The sequence below is a fragment of the Dendropsophus ebraccatus genome, chromosome 2 (genome assembly GCF_027789765.1).
Source record: "Dendropsophus ebraccatus isolate aDenEbr1 chromosome 2, aDenEbr1.pat, whole genome shotgun sequence".
Taxonomy (NCBI): domain Eukaryota; kingdom Metazoa; phylum Chordata; class Amphibia; order Anura; family Hylidae; genus Dendropsophus; species Dendropsophus ebraccatus.
This window is the reverse complement of record NC_091455.1, coordinates 356,800-374,299: the sequence shown is the minus strand read 5'-3', so window position 1 is coordinate 374,299 and position 17,500 is coordinate 356,800. Positions and strand designations below refer to the sequence as shown.

The following is a 17,500-nucleotide window of genomic DNA, read 5'->3' as shown; positions in this document are numbered from 1 at the left end:
CTGTACAGTAACATATATCACATATCCAGCTGCTGTGTTATCAGGGTTATACAGTTACTATACATTATATACCACATGCTGCTATACTGTACAGTAACTTATATATCACATATCCAGCTGCTGCTGTGTTATCAGGGTTATACAGTTACTGTACACTATATACCACATGCTGACTGCTATATTGTACAGTAACTTATAATATCACAGATTTAGCTGCTTCTCGTTGTTTCATCTCTTCATGTTATTCAGAATAATAATCAGTATATTTGGGGGGTGGAACCAATTGTCTGCAGATCAGTGATTTCTTACAGGAAAATTTGCTTTGGTGCAAGAGTGATTTGCATTACAAGCACCATAATATTCCTAATCCAAGGCACCACTGTATATATATCAGGCAGGTTACATTCGGTGATTGTAGATTTACCAGGTTTTCACCACTGATGGCAGGAAGTAGTCTTGTTTGCCCAAGAGTGAGAAAACTGGCTGCAGCATTGACCCCCTCTGTGACCCCATTGCCTGGACAGGACAAAAACACCAAGGCCAGTTCTTGCCACTGGTCAAGTTGGTTAGGCCAGAAGTCAGTGGTGTCGCAGGCCTGTCCGGGTATTACTCAACCTGCTTGGCAAAACCTTTTCTTTCATGTGTGTCACGTTGGAAGATAAGGGGGGGGGAGGAAATCTGCTCATCATCGTATCAAAACAAAATGGCTTGCTGCTCCTAATGCTGCGTAGTGTCAGAGGACTATGAGGCCGGACTAGACCATCAGGGTCAGAATATTGCTCAGGCTGAAAATCAGAAAGACTCTACTCATCCTGCATTACAGCGGTCCCTGGAGCTGCACCGGTGGACAGAATGGCCCACCCTGCCCCGAGCTGCTGAATGGGAGGCCCTGGTGACTGCTGACCAGATGAGTAGTAGTCAGTAGTAGTCAGTTGTACTGCACACTGCCACTATAATGCTCTGCTTACTAAGCTCCCAGGCTTTAAATGGCCACTACCTTTTATACAGACACTGACATGACCCCCTAGATGCCTCATGATTGGCTAACCCCTCTCCAGTGATTGAGGTGCTGACTGATGGCCCAGCCCCCTCCCCCGATGCCTCATGATTGGCTAACCCCTCTCCAGTGATTGAAGTGCTGACTGATGGCCCAGCCCCCTCCCCCGATGCCTCATGATTGGCTAACCCCTCTCCAGTGATTGAAGTGATGACTGATGGCCCAGCCCCCTCCCCCGATGCCTCATGATTGGCTAACCCCTCTCCAGTGATTGAAGTGATGACTGATGGCCCAGCCCCCTCCCCCGATGCCTCATGATTGGCTAACCCCTCTCCAGTGATTGAGGTGCTGACTGATGGCCCAGCCCCCTCCCCCGATGCCTCATGATTGGCTAACCCCTCTCCAGTGATTGAAGTGATGACTGATGGCCCCCCTCCCCCGATGCCTCATGATTGGCTAACCTCTCTCCAGTGATTGAAGTGCTGACTGATGGCCCCCCTCCCCCGATGCCTCATGATTGGCTAACCCCTCTCCAGTGATTGAAGTGCTGACTGATGGCCCCCCTCCCCCGATGCCTCATGATTGGCTAACCCCTCTCCAGTGATTGAGGTGCTGACTGATGGCCCAGCCCCCGATTCCTCATGATTGGCTAACCCCTCTCCAGTGATTGAGGTGCTGACTGATGGCCCAGCCCCCTCCCCCGATGCCTCATGATTGGCTAACCTCTCTCCAGTGATTGAAGTGCTGACTGATGGCCCAGCCCCCGAGGAGCCTCATGATTGGCTAACCCCTCTCCAGTGATTGAGGTGCTGACTGATGGCCTCCCTCCCGCGATGCCTCATGATTGGCTAACCCCTCTCCAGTGATTGAAGTGATGACTGATGGCCCAGCCCCCTCCCCCGATGCCTCATGATTGGCTAACCCCTCTCCAGTGATTGAAGTGCTGACTGATGGCCCAGCCCCCGAGGAGCCTCATGATTGGCTAACCCCTCTCCAGTGATTGAAGTGCTGACTGATGGCCCAGCCCCCTCCCCCGATGCCTCATGATTGGCTAACCCCTCTCCAGTGATTGAGGTGCTGACTGATGGCCCAGCCCCCGCCCCCGATGCCTCATGATTGGCTAACCCCTCTCCAGTGATTGAGGTGCTGACTGATGGCCCAGCCCCCTCCCCCGATGCCTCATGATTGGCTAACCCCTCTCCAGTGATTGAGGTGCTGACTGATGGCCCCCTCCCCCGATGCCTCATGATTGGCTAACCCCTCTCCAGTGATTGAAGTGCTGACTGATGGCCCAGCCCCCTCCCCCGATGCCTCATGATTGGCTAACCTCTCTCCAGTGATTGAAGTGATGACTGATGGCCCAGCCCTCTCCCCCGATGCCTCATGATTGGCTAACCTCTCTCCAGTGATTGAAGTGATGACTGATGGCCCCCCTCCCCCGATGCCTCATGATTGGCTAACCTCTCTCCAGTGATTGAAGTGATGACTGATGGCCCAGCCCCCTCCCCCGAGGAGCCTCATGATTGGCTAACCCCTCTCCAGTGATTGAAGTGCTGACTGATGGCCCAGCCCCCGATGCCTCATGATTGGCTAACCCCTCTCCAGTGATTGAGGTGCTGACTGATGGCCCAGCCCCCTCCCCCGATGCCTCATGATTGGCTAACCCCTCTCCAGTGATTGAAGTGCTGACTGATGGCCCAGCCCCCGAGGAGCCTCATGATTGGCTAACCCCTCTCCAGTGATTGAGGTGCTGACTGATGGCCCAGCCCCCGAGGAGCCTCATGATTGGCTAACCTCTCTCCAGTGATTGAGGTGCTGACTGATGGCCCAGCCCCCGAGGAGCCTCCTTGGTCCATGTCTGGGGGTCTTAGCTGTACCTAGCTGCAGTGTTCTGTGTTGTGCAGTTATTAGGGGGGTTTCCTCCATCCGTAAGGCACACGTATGGGACACGCTATACATTGGCTCATGTCTGTATCTTCTGCTTATAACATTCAGCTTCTGTCTTCTAGATTCCTGAAGTAGATGATTTGGATCCAGAAAATCCTTTAACATCCCTGAGGGTTCAGGAGGCAAAGGAAAGCTGTGGTGCTCCATTGGGGATCGATGGGGGATTCTTTACTGATTCAGCTTTGGGACTTTCCATCAATCGTCTCCCCCGACATCTCCGGGTATGTCATGGGCGATCTGCGGGGAACCTGCTGGTAACAATGGACGGCGCTCACCTCTTCTGGTGCTATCAATTGTTTCATACAGAAAAAGTGATAACTTCCCTTTAAATAGAACACACAGGGCAGTAATACCATGAGTAAGATCCCCCAAACCACTCAAAACCCGTTGGCTCTGTCATCTGTGGCTTCGCTTATTCACTGTAATGTAAAGAAGCTGAGTACCACCTGTGACCTGGGGCCGATGTGCGCTTCACTCATTGTCTGCACACATAATACATTGCACTGTGCTAGGGAAGGTGGACGCCATTACAGTCGTGACATCATCATATTCTTGGTGTTTTGTAGAGTTCGCTTCTCGCTGCTCCTGTTCTCCCTAACTCGACTCTTCTCCAGACACTTCGGCCGGTGACAACAGAGGAGAATGTCCGACCAGTAAGAAGACCTGGAGCTGATGTGAGTTCATGTATGGGAGCATTGGTCTGAGGCCATGGCGGCTCATCTGGGCAGACCACGAGGTGCCACGTCAGCAGTGCAGAACCCCTGGGCAGGCCTGGTACCCAGAATCCATGACTGTATGTGATGTGTGATGGAAGGACACAGCACCCCCCACCATCTCCAGCCATCAGATTCAACTAACACTGACCCTGAGAAATGGGGTTAGAGATACAACATGGCGGCCTCCATGCACTGAAGAGGATTCAGACAATCATGGGAGAGGGAGCATCATGGCTCAGGGCTGGGGCGTAGCTAGGATTCATGGGGCCCCATAGCAAAAAACTGTATGGGGCCCCATGAATCCTGTACGCTCCCCCTCCCCCCACTGCCAAACACAGACAATGACGCACATATACACACACAGAGGCACCATTAACGTATATACAGATACGCCACAGATATTAGTGGGGGGTTCTTTTATTAGAGCCCAACATTAATAGAAGCTGCTGCAGAACATCTTTGGGAGCAAACCTGTCCATCACTTGAGACATACATACAGACAGACATACATACACACACACACTGACATATACATATACCCACAGATACATATATACACACACTGACATATACATATACCCACAGATACATATATACACACACTGACATATACATATACCCACAGATACATATATACACACACTGACATATACATATACCCACAGATACATATATACACACACTGACATATACATATACCCACAGATACATATATACACACACTGACATATACATATACCCACAGATACATATATACACACACTGACATATACATATACCCACAGATACATATATACACACACTGACATATACATATACCCACAGATACATACACACACACACACACTGACATATACATATACCCACAGATACATACACACACACACTGACATATACATATACCCACAGATACATATATACACACACTGACATATACATATATACACACACTGACATATACATATATACACACACTGACATATACCCACAGATACATACACACACACACTGACATATACATATACCCACAGATACATATATACACACACTGACATATACATATACCCACAGATACATATATACACACACTGACATATACATATACCCACAGATACATATATACACACACTGACATATACATATACCCACAGATACATACACACACACACACTGACATATACATATACCCACAGATACATACACACACACTGACATATACATATACCCACAGATACATACACACACACTGACATATACATATACCCACAGATACATATATACACACACATATACATATACCCACAGTAACATATGTATACACACTGACATATACATATACCCACAGATACATACACACACACACTGACATATACATATACCCACAGATACATATATACACACACTGACATATACATATACCCACACATACATATATATATATACACACACTGACATATACATATACCCACAGATACATATATACACACACTGACATATACATATACCCACAGATACATATATACACACACTGACATATACATATACCCACAGATACATACACACACACACACTGACATATACATATACCCACAGATACATATATACACACACTGACCTATACATATACCCACAGATACATATATACACACACTGACATATACATATACCCACAGATACATATATACACACACTGACATATACATATACCCACACATACATATATATATATACACACACTGACATATACATATACCCACAGATACATATATACACACACTGACATATACATATACCCACAGATACATATATACACACACTGACATATACATATACCCACAGATACATACACACACACACTGACATATACATATACCCACAGATACATATATACACACACACTGACCTATACATATACCCACAGATACATATATACACACACTGACATATACATATACCCACAGATACATATATACACACACTGACATATACATATACCCACAGATACATATATACACACACTGACATATACATATACCCACAGATACATACACACACACACACACACACACTGTCATATACATATACCCACAGATACATACACACACACGGACATATACATATACCCACAGATACATATATACACACACATATACATATACCCACAGAAACATATGTATACACACTGACCTATACATACACCCACAGATACATATATACACACACTGACATATACATATACCCACAGATACATATATACACACACTGACATATACATATACCCACAGATACATATGTACACTCACTGACATATACATATACCCACAGATACATATATACACTCACTGACACACATACACAGCACTTACAGCTCCCAGGCTTCCCCCTCCTCCTCCTGTAGTCCGGGCTGATCTTCACAGAGAAGTATTGAGGACCTTTGGGTCATGTGACCCAAAGGTCCTTCATCCCTCTCCTGTGCCGTCTGGCAGGTCCTGCTCCTCTGTTCAGCCCGCTCACCCGGCACTACAGTGAGGGGTCCCTCTTCCACTGGACCCCTGGGGGAGCGGGGTACCTACCATGAAGGCAGGGCAGGCTTCCTCGGGCCCCCTTCATGCAGGGGCCCCATAGCAGTCGCCTTCCCTGCCTTCATAGTAGCTATGCCACTGTCTCAGGGTCTGATCCCTGCAGTCATGCTCTGGCTTGACCTATAGTGGGCGCTGCACAAAAATCATCCCAGAAATAGTCTATAGGGGGAAGGCTCTAGAGTTGTGGCCAGTGTTGGACTGGACCACCAGAGGATCCTGCGGTGGGCCGCCAGCTTTACAACATGCACAAACACTGATTCCCATGTCTTTTCCCACTGTTTCTTCATTGGTGGGCCCCTAGGATCATTTCCTCTGGTGGGCCCCAGATACCACAGTCCAACACTGTTTGTGACCTTTCACAAGGGTTCACTTTGTTTCAGTGCACCTGAACATATTGATGATTGTGGGTCAGAGGTCACAGTTCAGAGATTGTGGGTGGGAGGTCACAGCTGTTTAGGGTTACTTGATAATTTACCTGCCTTTGCTTCTCTTGTGGCTTCAGCTCAAACAACCTGAGAAACGATCTGAAATGGCAAAAGAAAAACTGACTGAGGAAACAAGGGAAGCGCAAGCGGTGGAGGAAGGGGAGGAGCAAGCGGTGGAGGAAGGGGAGGAGCAAGCGGTGGAGGAATGGGAGGAGCAAAATGTGGAGACTAATGGCCTTGACGAGATCCCGTCCTTCCTTCAGGACATCCTAGCCAATGTGAATGCTAGAAAAGAGTCGCCTCCTGCACAGAACACAAGTCCTCCTCCTCCTCCTCCTCCGGCCCGAAGCCTCAAGCAACCAAAATCCACAAGAACACAGGTAAAGGTCCCCACCCAGAAGGTGGAGCATCTTGTGGAGGTGGCGGTAGACTCCATCTGACACTAAGGACTTCTTGTAGCCTTCAACCCAGCAAGGAGATTCCTCACCTTCCCTGGGACTTGTAGTGCCACCTCCTGACTGTTAGTATAATCTCATGGCGATGACCCCCGATTTCTGCTCTGCCTCTGGGGGTTATGGGTAGGGGTTACACCCGTCAGGAGTTATGGGTAAATACCAGGGAGATCCGCCTGGGACTTGTAGTGCCACCTCTTGTGTTAGTGTAATCTCATGGTGATTCCCTGACTCCTCTGTCTCTGGGGGTTATGAGAGTCTGGCAGAGCCTGGACCCCAAGGGCTGGGGGGCCTGGGCCCTATAAGTCATGTCATAGTCCTTTTACACCTACAGATAAATCACTTTATCGCTTTTTTTAGTGAACCAAATAGGACAATTTTTCAGAGTTCATAAGAGATCAATGACTACATAACCTTGTTAGTATAATACCGTATAATAGCGTATAATATCCTCATATATATTGCGAGGGACGAGGGTTAAAAAATAATTTTTGTTCGTCACTCAATCGTTGCGGCATTTACACCATAATATTACAGATTAAATTCAAGCAATTTATTTCACGATAGTCGGTATAAAACAACTTTCAGAAAGGGTCTAGATAGAAAAGACAAAGTGAAGCCCTATCACTGTCTCTATATTCTTTACTGTAAGAGCAGTGAGACTATGAACATGAACATGATGGAAACCTTTATATATGTTACGGGAGGAAGAAGGGAAAGGGGGGACATGATGGAAACCTTTATATATGTTACAGGAGGAAGAAGGGAAAGGGAGGACATGATGGAAACCTTTATATATGTTACAGGAGGGAAGAAGGGAAAGGAAACATGATGGAAACCTTTATATATGTTACAGGAGGAAGAAGGGAAAGGAAACATGATGGAAACCTTTATATATGTTACAGGAGGAAGAAGGGAAAGGGAGGACATGATGGAAACCTTTATATATGTTACAGGAGGGAAGAAGGGAAAGGGAGGACATGATGGAAACCTTTATATATGTTACAGGAGGAAGAAGGGAAAGGGAGGACATGATGGAAACCTTTATATATGTTAGAGGAGGAAGAAGGGAAAGGGAGGACATGATGGAAACCTTTATATATGTTACAGGAGGAAGAAGGGAAAGGGAGGACTTGATGGAAACCTTTATATATGTTACAGGAGGAAGAAGGGAAAGGGGAGACATGATAGAAACCTTTGTATATGTTACAGGAGGAAGAAGGGAAATGAGGACATAATGGAAACCTTTATATATGTTACAGGAGGAAGAAGGGAAAGGGAGGACATGATGTAACATATATAAAGGTTTCCAGGAGGAAGAAGGGAAAGGGAGGACATGATGGAAACCTTTATATATGTTACAGGAGGAAGAAGGGAAAGGAGGACATGATGGAAACCTTTATATATGTTACAGGAGGAAGAAGGGAAAGGGAGGACATGATGGAAACCTTTATATATGTTACAGGAGGAAGAAGGGAAAGGGAGGACATGATGTAACATATATAAAGGTTTCCAGGAGGAAGAAGGGAAAGGGAGGACATGATGGAAACCTTTATATATGTTACAGGAGGAAGAAGGGAAAGGAGGACATGATGGAAACCTTTATATATGTTACAGGAGGAAGAAGGGAAAGGGAGGACATGATGGAAACCTTTATATACGTTACAGGAGGAAGAAGGGAAAGGGAGGACATGATGGAAACCTTTATATATGTTACAGGAGGAAGAAGGGAAAGGGGAGACATGATAGAAACCTTTGTATATGTTACAGGAGGAAGAAGGGAAAGGAGGACATGATGGAAACCTTTGTATATGTTACAGGAGGAAGAAGGGAAAGGAGGACATGATGGAAACCTTTATATATGTTACAGGAGGGAGAAGGGAAAGGGAGGACATGATGGAAACCTTTATATATGTTACAGGAGGGAGAAGGGAAAGGGAGGACATGATGGAAACCTTTATATATGTTACAGGAGGAAGAAGGGAAAGGGAGGACATGATGGAAACCTTTATATATGTTACAGGAGGAAGAAGGGAAAGGGGAGACATGATAGAAACCTTTGTATATGTTACAGGAGGAAGAAGGGAAAGGGAGGACATGATGGAAACCTTTATATATATTACAGGAGGAAGAAGGGAAAGGGAGGACATGATGGAAACCTTTATATATGTTACAGGAGGAAGAAGGGAAAGGAGGACATGATGGAAACCTTTATATATGTTACAGGAGGAAGAAGGGAAAGGGAGGACATGATGGAAACCTTTATATATGTTACAGGAGGAAGAAGGGAAAGGGAGGACATGATGTAACATATATAAAGGTTTCCAGGAGGAAGAAGGGAAAGGGAGGACATGATGGAAACCTTTATATATGTTACAGGAGGCAGAAGGGAAGGAGGACATGATGGAAACCTTTATATATGTTACAGGAGGAAGAAGGGAAAGGAGGACATGATGGAAACCTTTATATACGTTACAGGAGGAAGAAGGGAAAGGGAGGACATGATGGAAACCTTTATATATGTTACAGGAGGAAGAAGGGAAAGGGGAGACATGATAGAAACCTTTGTATATGTTACAGGAGGAAGAAGGGGAAAGGAGGACATGATGGAAACCTTTGTATATGTTACAGGAGGAAAGAAGGGAAAGGAGGACATGATGGAAACCTTTATATATGTTACAGGAGGGAGAAGGGAAAGGGAGGGACATGATGGAAACCTTTATATATGTTACAGGAGGAAGAAGGGAAAGGGGAGACATGATAGAAACCTTTGTATATGTTACAGGAGGAAGAAGGGAAAGGAGGACATGATGGAAACCTTTATATATGTTACAGGAGGGAGAAGGGAAAGGGAGGACATGATGGAAACCTTTATATATGTTACAGGAGGGAGAAGGGAAAGGGAGGACATGATGGAAACCTTTATATATGTTACAGGAGGAAGAAGGGAAAGGGGAGACATGATAGAAACCTTTGTATATGTTACAGGAGGAAGAAGGGAAAGGAGGACATGATGGAAACCTTTTATATATGTTACAGGAGGAAGAAGGGAAAGGAGGGGCATGATGGAAACCTTATATATGTTACAGGAGGAAGAAGGGAAAGGGAGGACATGATGGAAACCTTTATATATATTACAGGAGGAAGAAGGGAAAGGGAGGACATGATGGAAACTTGTATTTATATATTTGATCAGCCTTATTGTCCTCTGCTTCTGGTATCCATCTATAGTATTGGAGCAGATGGTGCAGTGTATACAGCTCATCCTCCAGCATGGACACCCAGTAACTATACAGTATGGTGCCAGGGCAGTGATGGGTAGAGGGTCAGGACTGTGCGGTAAGCGTATATACAGTATGGTGCCAGGGCAGTGATGGGTACAGGGTCAGGGACTGTGCGGTAAGCGTATATACAGTATGGTGCCAGGGCAGTGATAGGTACAGGGTCAGGACTGTGCGGGTAAGCGTATATACAGTATGGTGCCAGGGCAGTGATGGGTACAGGGTCAGGACTGTGCGGGTAAGCGTATATACAGTATGGTGCCAGGGCAGTGATGGGTACAGGGTCAGGACTGTGCGGTAAGCGTATATACAGTATGGTGCCAGGGCAGTGATGGGTAGAGGGTCAGGACTGTGCGGTAAGCGTATATACAGTATGGTGCCAGGGCAGTGATGGGTAGAGGGTCAGGACTGTGCGGTAAGCGTATATACAGTATGGTGCCAGGGCAGTGATGGGTACAGGGTCTAGACTGTGCGGTAAGCGTATATACAGTATGGTGCCAGGGCAGTGATGGGTAGAGGGTCAGGACTGTGCGGTAAGCGTATATACAGTATGGTGCCAGGGCAGTGATGGGTACAGGGTCAGGACTGTGCGGTAAGCGTATATACAGTATGGTGCCAGGGCAGTGATGGGTAGAGGGTCAGGACTGTGCGGGTAAGCGTATATACAGTATGGTGCCAGAGCAGTGATGGGTAGAGGGTCAGGACTGTGCGGTAAGCGTATATACAGTATGGTGCCAGGGCAGTGGATGGGTAGAGGGTCAGGACTGTGCGGTAAGCGTATATACAGTATGGTGCCAGGGCAGTGATGGGTTAGAGGGTCAGGACTGTGCGGGTAAGCGTATATACAGTATGGTGCCAGGGCAGTGATGGGTAGAGGGTCAGGACTGTGCGGTAAGCGTATATACAGTATGGTGCCAGGGCAGTGATGGGTACAGGGTCAGCACTGTGCGGTAAGCGTATATACAGTATGGTGCCAGGGCAGTGATGGGTAGAGGGTCAGGACTGTGCGGTAAGCGTATATACAGTATGGTGCCAGGGTCAGTGATGGTAGAGGGCAGGACTGTGCGGTAAGCGTATATACAGTATGGTGCCAGGGCAGTGATGGGTACAGGGTCAGGACTGTGCGGTAAGCGTATATACAGTATGGTGCCAGGGCAGTGATGGGTAGAGGGTCAGGACTGTGCGGTAAGCGTATATACAGTATGGTGCCAGGGCAGTGATGGGTAGAGGGTCAGGACTGTGCGGTAAGCGTATATACAGTATGGTGCCAGGGCAGTGATGGGTACAGGGTCAGGACTGTGCGGTAAGCGTATATACAGTATGGTGCCAGGGCAGTGATGGGTAGAGGGTCAGGACTGTGCGGTAAGCGTATATACAGTATGGTGCCAGGGCAGTGATGGGTAGAGGGTCAGGACTGTGCGGTAAGCGTATATACAGTATGGTGCCAGGGCAGTGATGGGTAGAGGGTCAGGACTGTGCGGTAAGCGTATATACAGTATGGTGCCAGGGCAGTGATGGGTAGAGGGTCAGGACTGTGCGGTAAGCGTATATACAGTATGGTGCCAGGGCAGTGATGGGTAGAGGGTCAGGACTGTGCGGTAAGCGTATATACAGTATGGTGCCAGGGCAGTGATGGGTAGAGGGTCAGGACTGTGCGGTAAGCGTATATACAGTATGGTGCCAGGGCAGTGATGGGTAGAGGGTCAGGACTGTGCGGTAAGCGTATATACAGTATGGTGCCAGGGCAGTGATGGGTAGAGGGTCAGGACTGTGCGGTAAGCGTATATACAGTATGGTGCCAGGGCAGTGATGGGTAGAGGGTCAGGACGTGCGGTAAGCGTATATACAGTATGGTGCCAGGGCAGTGATGGGTACAGGGTCAGGACTGTGCGGTAAGCGTATATACAGTATGGTGCCAGGGCAGTGATGGGTACAGGGTCAGGACTGTGCGGTAAGCGTATATACAGTATGGTGCCAGGGCAGTGATGGGTAGAGGGTCAGGACTGTGCGGTAAGCGTATATACAGTATGGTGCCAGGGCAGTGATGGGTAGAGGGTCAGGACTGTGCGGTAAGCGTATATACAGTATGGTGCCAGGGCAGTGATGGGTACAGGGTCAGGACTGTGCGGTAAGCGTATATACAGTATGGTGCCAGGGCAGTGATGGGTAGAGGGTCAGGACTGTGCGGTAAGCGTATATACAGTATGGTGCCAGGGCAGTGATGGGTAGAGGGTCAGGACTGTGCGGTAAGCGTATATACAGTATGGTGCCAGGGCAGTGATGGGTAGAGGGTCAGGACTGTGCGGTAAGCGTATATACAGTATGGTGCCAGGGCAGTGATGGGTAGAGGGTCAGGACTGTGCGGTAAGCGTATATACAGTATGGTGCCAGGGCAGTGATGGGTACAGGGTCAGGACTGTGCGGTAAGCGTATATACAGTATGGTGCCAGGGCAGTGATGGGTACAGGGTCAGGACTGTGCGGTAAGCGTATATACAGTATGGTGCCAGGGCAGTGATGGGTAGAGGGTCAGGACTGTGCGGTAAGCGTATATACAGTATGGTGCCAGGGCAGTGATGGGTAGAGGGTCAGGACTGTGCGGTAAGCGTATATACAGTATGGTGCCAGGGCAGTGAGGTACAGGGTCAGGACTGTGCGGTAAGCGTATATACAGTATGGTGCCAGGGCAGTGATGGGTAGAGGGTCAGGACTGTGCGGTAAGCGTATATACAGTATGGTGCCAGGGCAGTGATGGGTACAGGGTCAGGACTGTGCGGTAAGCGTATATACAGTATGGTGCCAGGGCAGTGATGGGTACAGGGTCAGGACTGTGCGGTAAGCGTATATACAGTATGGTGCCAGGGCAGTCATGGGTAGAGGGTCAGGACTGTGCGGTAAGCGTATATACAGTATGGTGCCAGGGCAGTGATGGGTACAGGTCAGGGACTGTGCGGTAAGCGTATATACAGTATGGTGCCAGGGCAGTGATGGGTAGTAGAGGGTCAGGACTGTGCGGTAAGCCTGTATATACAGTATGGTGCCAGGGCAGAGTGATGTGTACAGGGTCAAGGACTGTGCGGGTAAGCTATATAACAGTATGGTGCCAGGGCAGTGATGGATACAGGGTCAGGACTGTGCGGTAAGCGTATATACAGTATGGTGCCAGGGCAGTGATGGGTACAGGGTCAGGACTGTGCGGTAAGCGTATATACAGTATGGTGCCAGGGCAGTGATGGGTACAGGGTCAGGACTGTGCGGTAAGCGTATATACAGTATGGTGCCAGGGCAGTGATGGGTAGAGGGTCAGGACTGTGCGGTAAGCGTATATACAGTATGGTGCCAGGGCAGTCATGGGTACAGGGTCAGGACTGTGCGGTAAGCGTATATACAGTATGGTGCCAGGGCAGTGATGGGTACAGGGTCAGGACTGTGCGGTAAGCGTATATACAGTATGGTGCCAGGGCAGTGATGGGTAGAGGGTCAGGACTGTGCGGTAAGCGTATATACAGTATGGTGCCAGGGCAGTGATGGGTAGAGGGTCAGGACTGTGCGGTAAGCGTATATACAGTATGGTGCCAGGGCAGTGATGGGTAGAGGGTCAGGACTGTGCGGTAAGCGTATATACAGTATGGTGCCAGGGCAGTGATGGGTACAGGGTCCGGACTGTGCGGTAAGCGTATATACAGTATGGTGCCAGGGGCAGTGATGGGTACAGGGTCAGGACTGTGCGGTAAGCGTATATACATTATGGTGCCAGGGCACAGTGATGGGTAGAGGGTCAGGGACTGTGCGGTAGCGTATATACAGTATGGTGCCAGGGCAAGTGATGGGTAGAGGGTCAGGAACTGTGCGGTAAGGTAATACAGTATGGGGCCAGGGCAGTGATGGTACAAGGGTCAGGACTGTGCGGTAAGCGTATATACAGTATGGTGCCAGGGCAGTGATGGGTAGAGGGTCAGGACTGTGCGGTAAGCGTATATACAGTATGGTGCCAGGGCAGTGTGGGTACAGGGTCAGGACTGTGCGGTAAGCGTATATACAGTATGGTGCCAGGGCAGTGATGGGTACAGGGTCAGGACTGTGCGGGTAGCGTATATACAGTATGGTGCCAGGGCAAGTCTGGGTAGAGGTCAGGACTGTGCGGTAAGCGTATATACAGTATGGTGCCAGGGCAGTGATGGGTACAGGGTCAGGACTGTGCGGTAAGCGTATATACAGTATGGTGCCAGGGCAGTGATGGGTAGAGGGTCAGGACTGTGCGGTAAGCGTATATACAGTATGGTGCCAGGGCAGTGATGGGTACAGGGTCAGGACTGTGCGGTAAGCGTATATACAGTATGGTGCCAGGGCAGTGATGGATACAGGGTCAGGACTGTGCGGTAAGCGTATATACAGTATGGTGCCAGGGCAGTGATGGGTACAGGGTCAGGACTGTGCGGTAAGCGTATATACAGTATGGTGCCAGGGCAGTGATGGGTACAGGGTCAGGACTGTGCGGTAAGCGTATATACAGTATGGTGCCAGGGCAGTGATGGGTAGAGGGTCAGGACTGTGCGGTAAGCGTATATACAGTATGGTGCCAGGGCAGTCATGGGTAGAGGGTCAGGACTGTGCGGTAAGCGTATATACAGTATGGTGCCAGGGCAGTGATGGGTAGAGGGTCAGGACTGTTGCGGTAAGCGTATATACAGTATGGTGCAGGGGCAGTGATGGGTAGAGGGTCAGGACTCTGTGCGGTAAGGTATATACAGTATGGTGCCAGGGCAGTGATGGGTACAGGGTCAGGGACTGTGCGGTTAAGCGTATATACAGTATGGTGCCAGGGGCAGTGGATGGGTACAGGGTCAGGACTGTGCGGTAAGCGTATATACAGTATGGTGCCAGGGCAGTGATGGGTAGAGGGTCAGGACTGTGCGGTAAGCGTATATACAGTATGGTGCCAGGGCAGTGATGGGTAGAGGGTCAGGACTGTGCGGTAAGGTATCATAGTAGGTGCCAGGGCAGTGATGGGGAGAGGGTCAGGACTGTGCGGTAAGCGTATATACAGTATGGTGCCAGGGCAGTGATGGGTAGAGGGTCAGGACTGTGCGGTAAGCGTATATACAGTATGGTGCCAGGGCAGTGATGGGTAAGAGGTGTCAGGACTGTGCGGTAAGCGTATATACAGTATGTTGCCAGGGGCAGTGATGGGTAGAGGGTCAGGACTGTGCGGTAAGCGTATATACAGTATGGTGCCAGGGCAGTGATGGGTAGAGGGTCGGACTTGTGCGGTAAGCGTATATACAGTATGGTGCCAGGGCAGTGATGGGTAGAGGGTCAGGACTGTGCGGTAAGCGTATATACAGTATGGTGCCAGGGCAGTGATGGGTAGAGGGTCAGGACTGTGCGGTAAGCGTATATAACAGTATGGTGCCAGAGCAGTGATGGGTAAGGGTCAGGACTGTGCGGGTAAGCGTATATACAGTATGGTGCCAGGGCAGTGATGGGTAGAGGGTCAGGACTGTGCGGTAAGCGTATATACAGTATGGTGCCAGGGCAGTGATGGGTACAGGGTCAGGACTGTGCGGTAAAGCGCTATATACAGTATGGTGCCAGGGCAGTGATGGATACAGGGTCAGGACTGTGCGGTAAGCGTATATACAGTATGGTGCCAGGGGCAGTGATGGGTAGAGGGTCAGGACTGTGCGGTAAGCGTATATACAGTATGGTGCCAGGGCAGTGATGGATACAGGGTCAGGACTGTGCGGTAAGCGTATATACAGTATGGTGCCAGGGCAGTGATGGGTACAGGGTCAGGACTGTGCGGTAAGCGTATATACAGTATGGTGCCAGGGCAGTGATGGGTAGAGGGTCAGGACTGTGCGGTAAGCGTATATACAGTATGGTGCCAGGGCAGTGATGGGTACAGGGTCAGGACTGTGCGGTAAGCGTATATACAGTATGGTGCCAGGGCAGTGATGGGTAGAGGGTCAGGACTGTGCGGTAAGCGTATATACAGTATGGTGCCAGAGCAGTGATGGGTAGAGGGTCAGGACTGTGCGGTAAGCGTATATACAGTATGGTGCCAGGGCAGTGATGGGTAGAGGGTTAGGACTGTGCGGTAAGCGTATATACAGTATGGTGCCAGGGCAGTGATGGGTACAGGGTCAGGACTGTGCGGTAAGCGTATATACAGTATGGTGCCAGGGCAGTGATGGGTAGAGGGTCAGGACTGTGCGGTAAGCGTATATACAGTATGGTGCCAGGGCAGTGATGGGTACAGGGTCAGGACTGTGCGGTAAGCGTATATACAGTATGGTGCCAGGGCAGTGATGGGTAGAGGGGTCAGGACTGTGCGGTAAGCGTATATACAGTATGGTGCCAGGGGCAGTGATGGGTAGAGGGTCAGGACTGTGCGGTAAGCGTATATACAGTATGGTGCCAGGGCAGTGATGGGTAGAGGGTCAGGACTGTGCGGTAAGCGTATATACAGTATGGTGCCAGGGCAGTGATGGGTAGAGGGTCAGGACTGTGCGGTAAGCGTATATACAGTATGGTGCCAGGGCAGTGATGGGTAGAGGGTCAGGACTGTGCGGTAAGCGTATATACAGTATGGTGCCAGGGCAGTGATGGGTAGAGGGTCAGGACTGTGCGGTAAGCGTATATACAGTATGGTGCCAGGGCAGTGATGGGTACAGGGTCAGGACTGTGCGGTAAGCGTATATACAGTATGGTGCCAGGGCAGTGATGGGTAGAGGGTCAGGACTGTGCGGTAAGCGTATATACAGTATGGTGCCAGGGCAGTGATGGGTAGAGGGTGACGGCCGCTGACATATGTGACTCTCTTGTTCTTGTAGGTCACCCGCCTGTCTCGGATTCCCAGGCCACATCCGGTGCAGACCAAGGTAAGCTAGATAGTGTAATTGTGCCCCATAATGTGCTTCCTCACCCTGGGCGGCCCCCCGGGGTTACACACAGAGCATTGCACCCCAGGGTTACACACAGAGCATTGCACCCCAGGGTTACACACAGAGCATTGCACCCCAGGGTTACACACAGAGCATTGCACCCCAGGGTTACACACAGAGCATTGCACCCCAGGGTTACACACAGAGCATTGCA

General features: G+C 49.3%; 1 protein-coding gene across 8 annotated transcripts in view; it reads left to right on the top strand.

Annotated features, from left to right (window-relative positions):
- WDR97 (WD repeat domain 97) overlaps positions 1 to 17,500 on the top strand; it is a 194,459-nt gene that overhangs the window by 25,194 nt on the left and 151,765 nt on the right. For 7 of the 8 annotated variants that reach the window (XM_069959750.1, XM_069959752.1, XM_069959751.1 and 4 more), the window contains exons 2-5: positions 3,007 to 3,165; positions 3,511 to 3,618; positions 6,745 to 7,047; positions 17,236 to 17,283. In XM_069959750.1, coding sequence (XP_069815851.1) covers positions 3,007 to 3,165; positions 3,511 to 3,618; positions 6,745 to 7,047; positions 17,236 to 17,283 — 618 coding nt within the window. Of the gene's footprint in view, positions 1 to 3,006; positions 3,166 to 3,510; positions 3,619 to 6,381; positions 6,464 to 6,744; positions 7,048 to 17,235; positions 17,284 to 17,500 lie in introns of those variants that run through there. The other variant, XM_069959753.1, reaches the window with a different exon arrangement.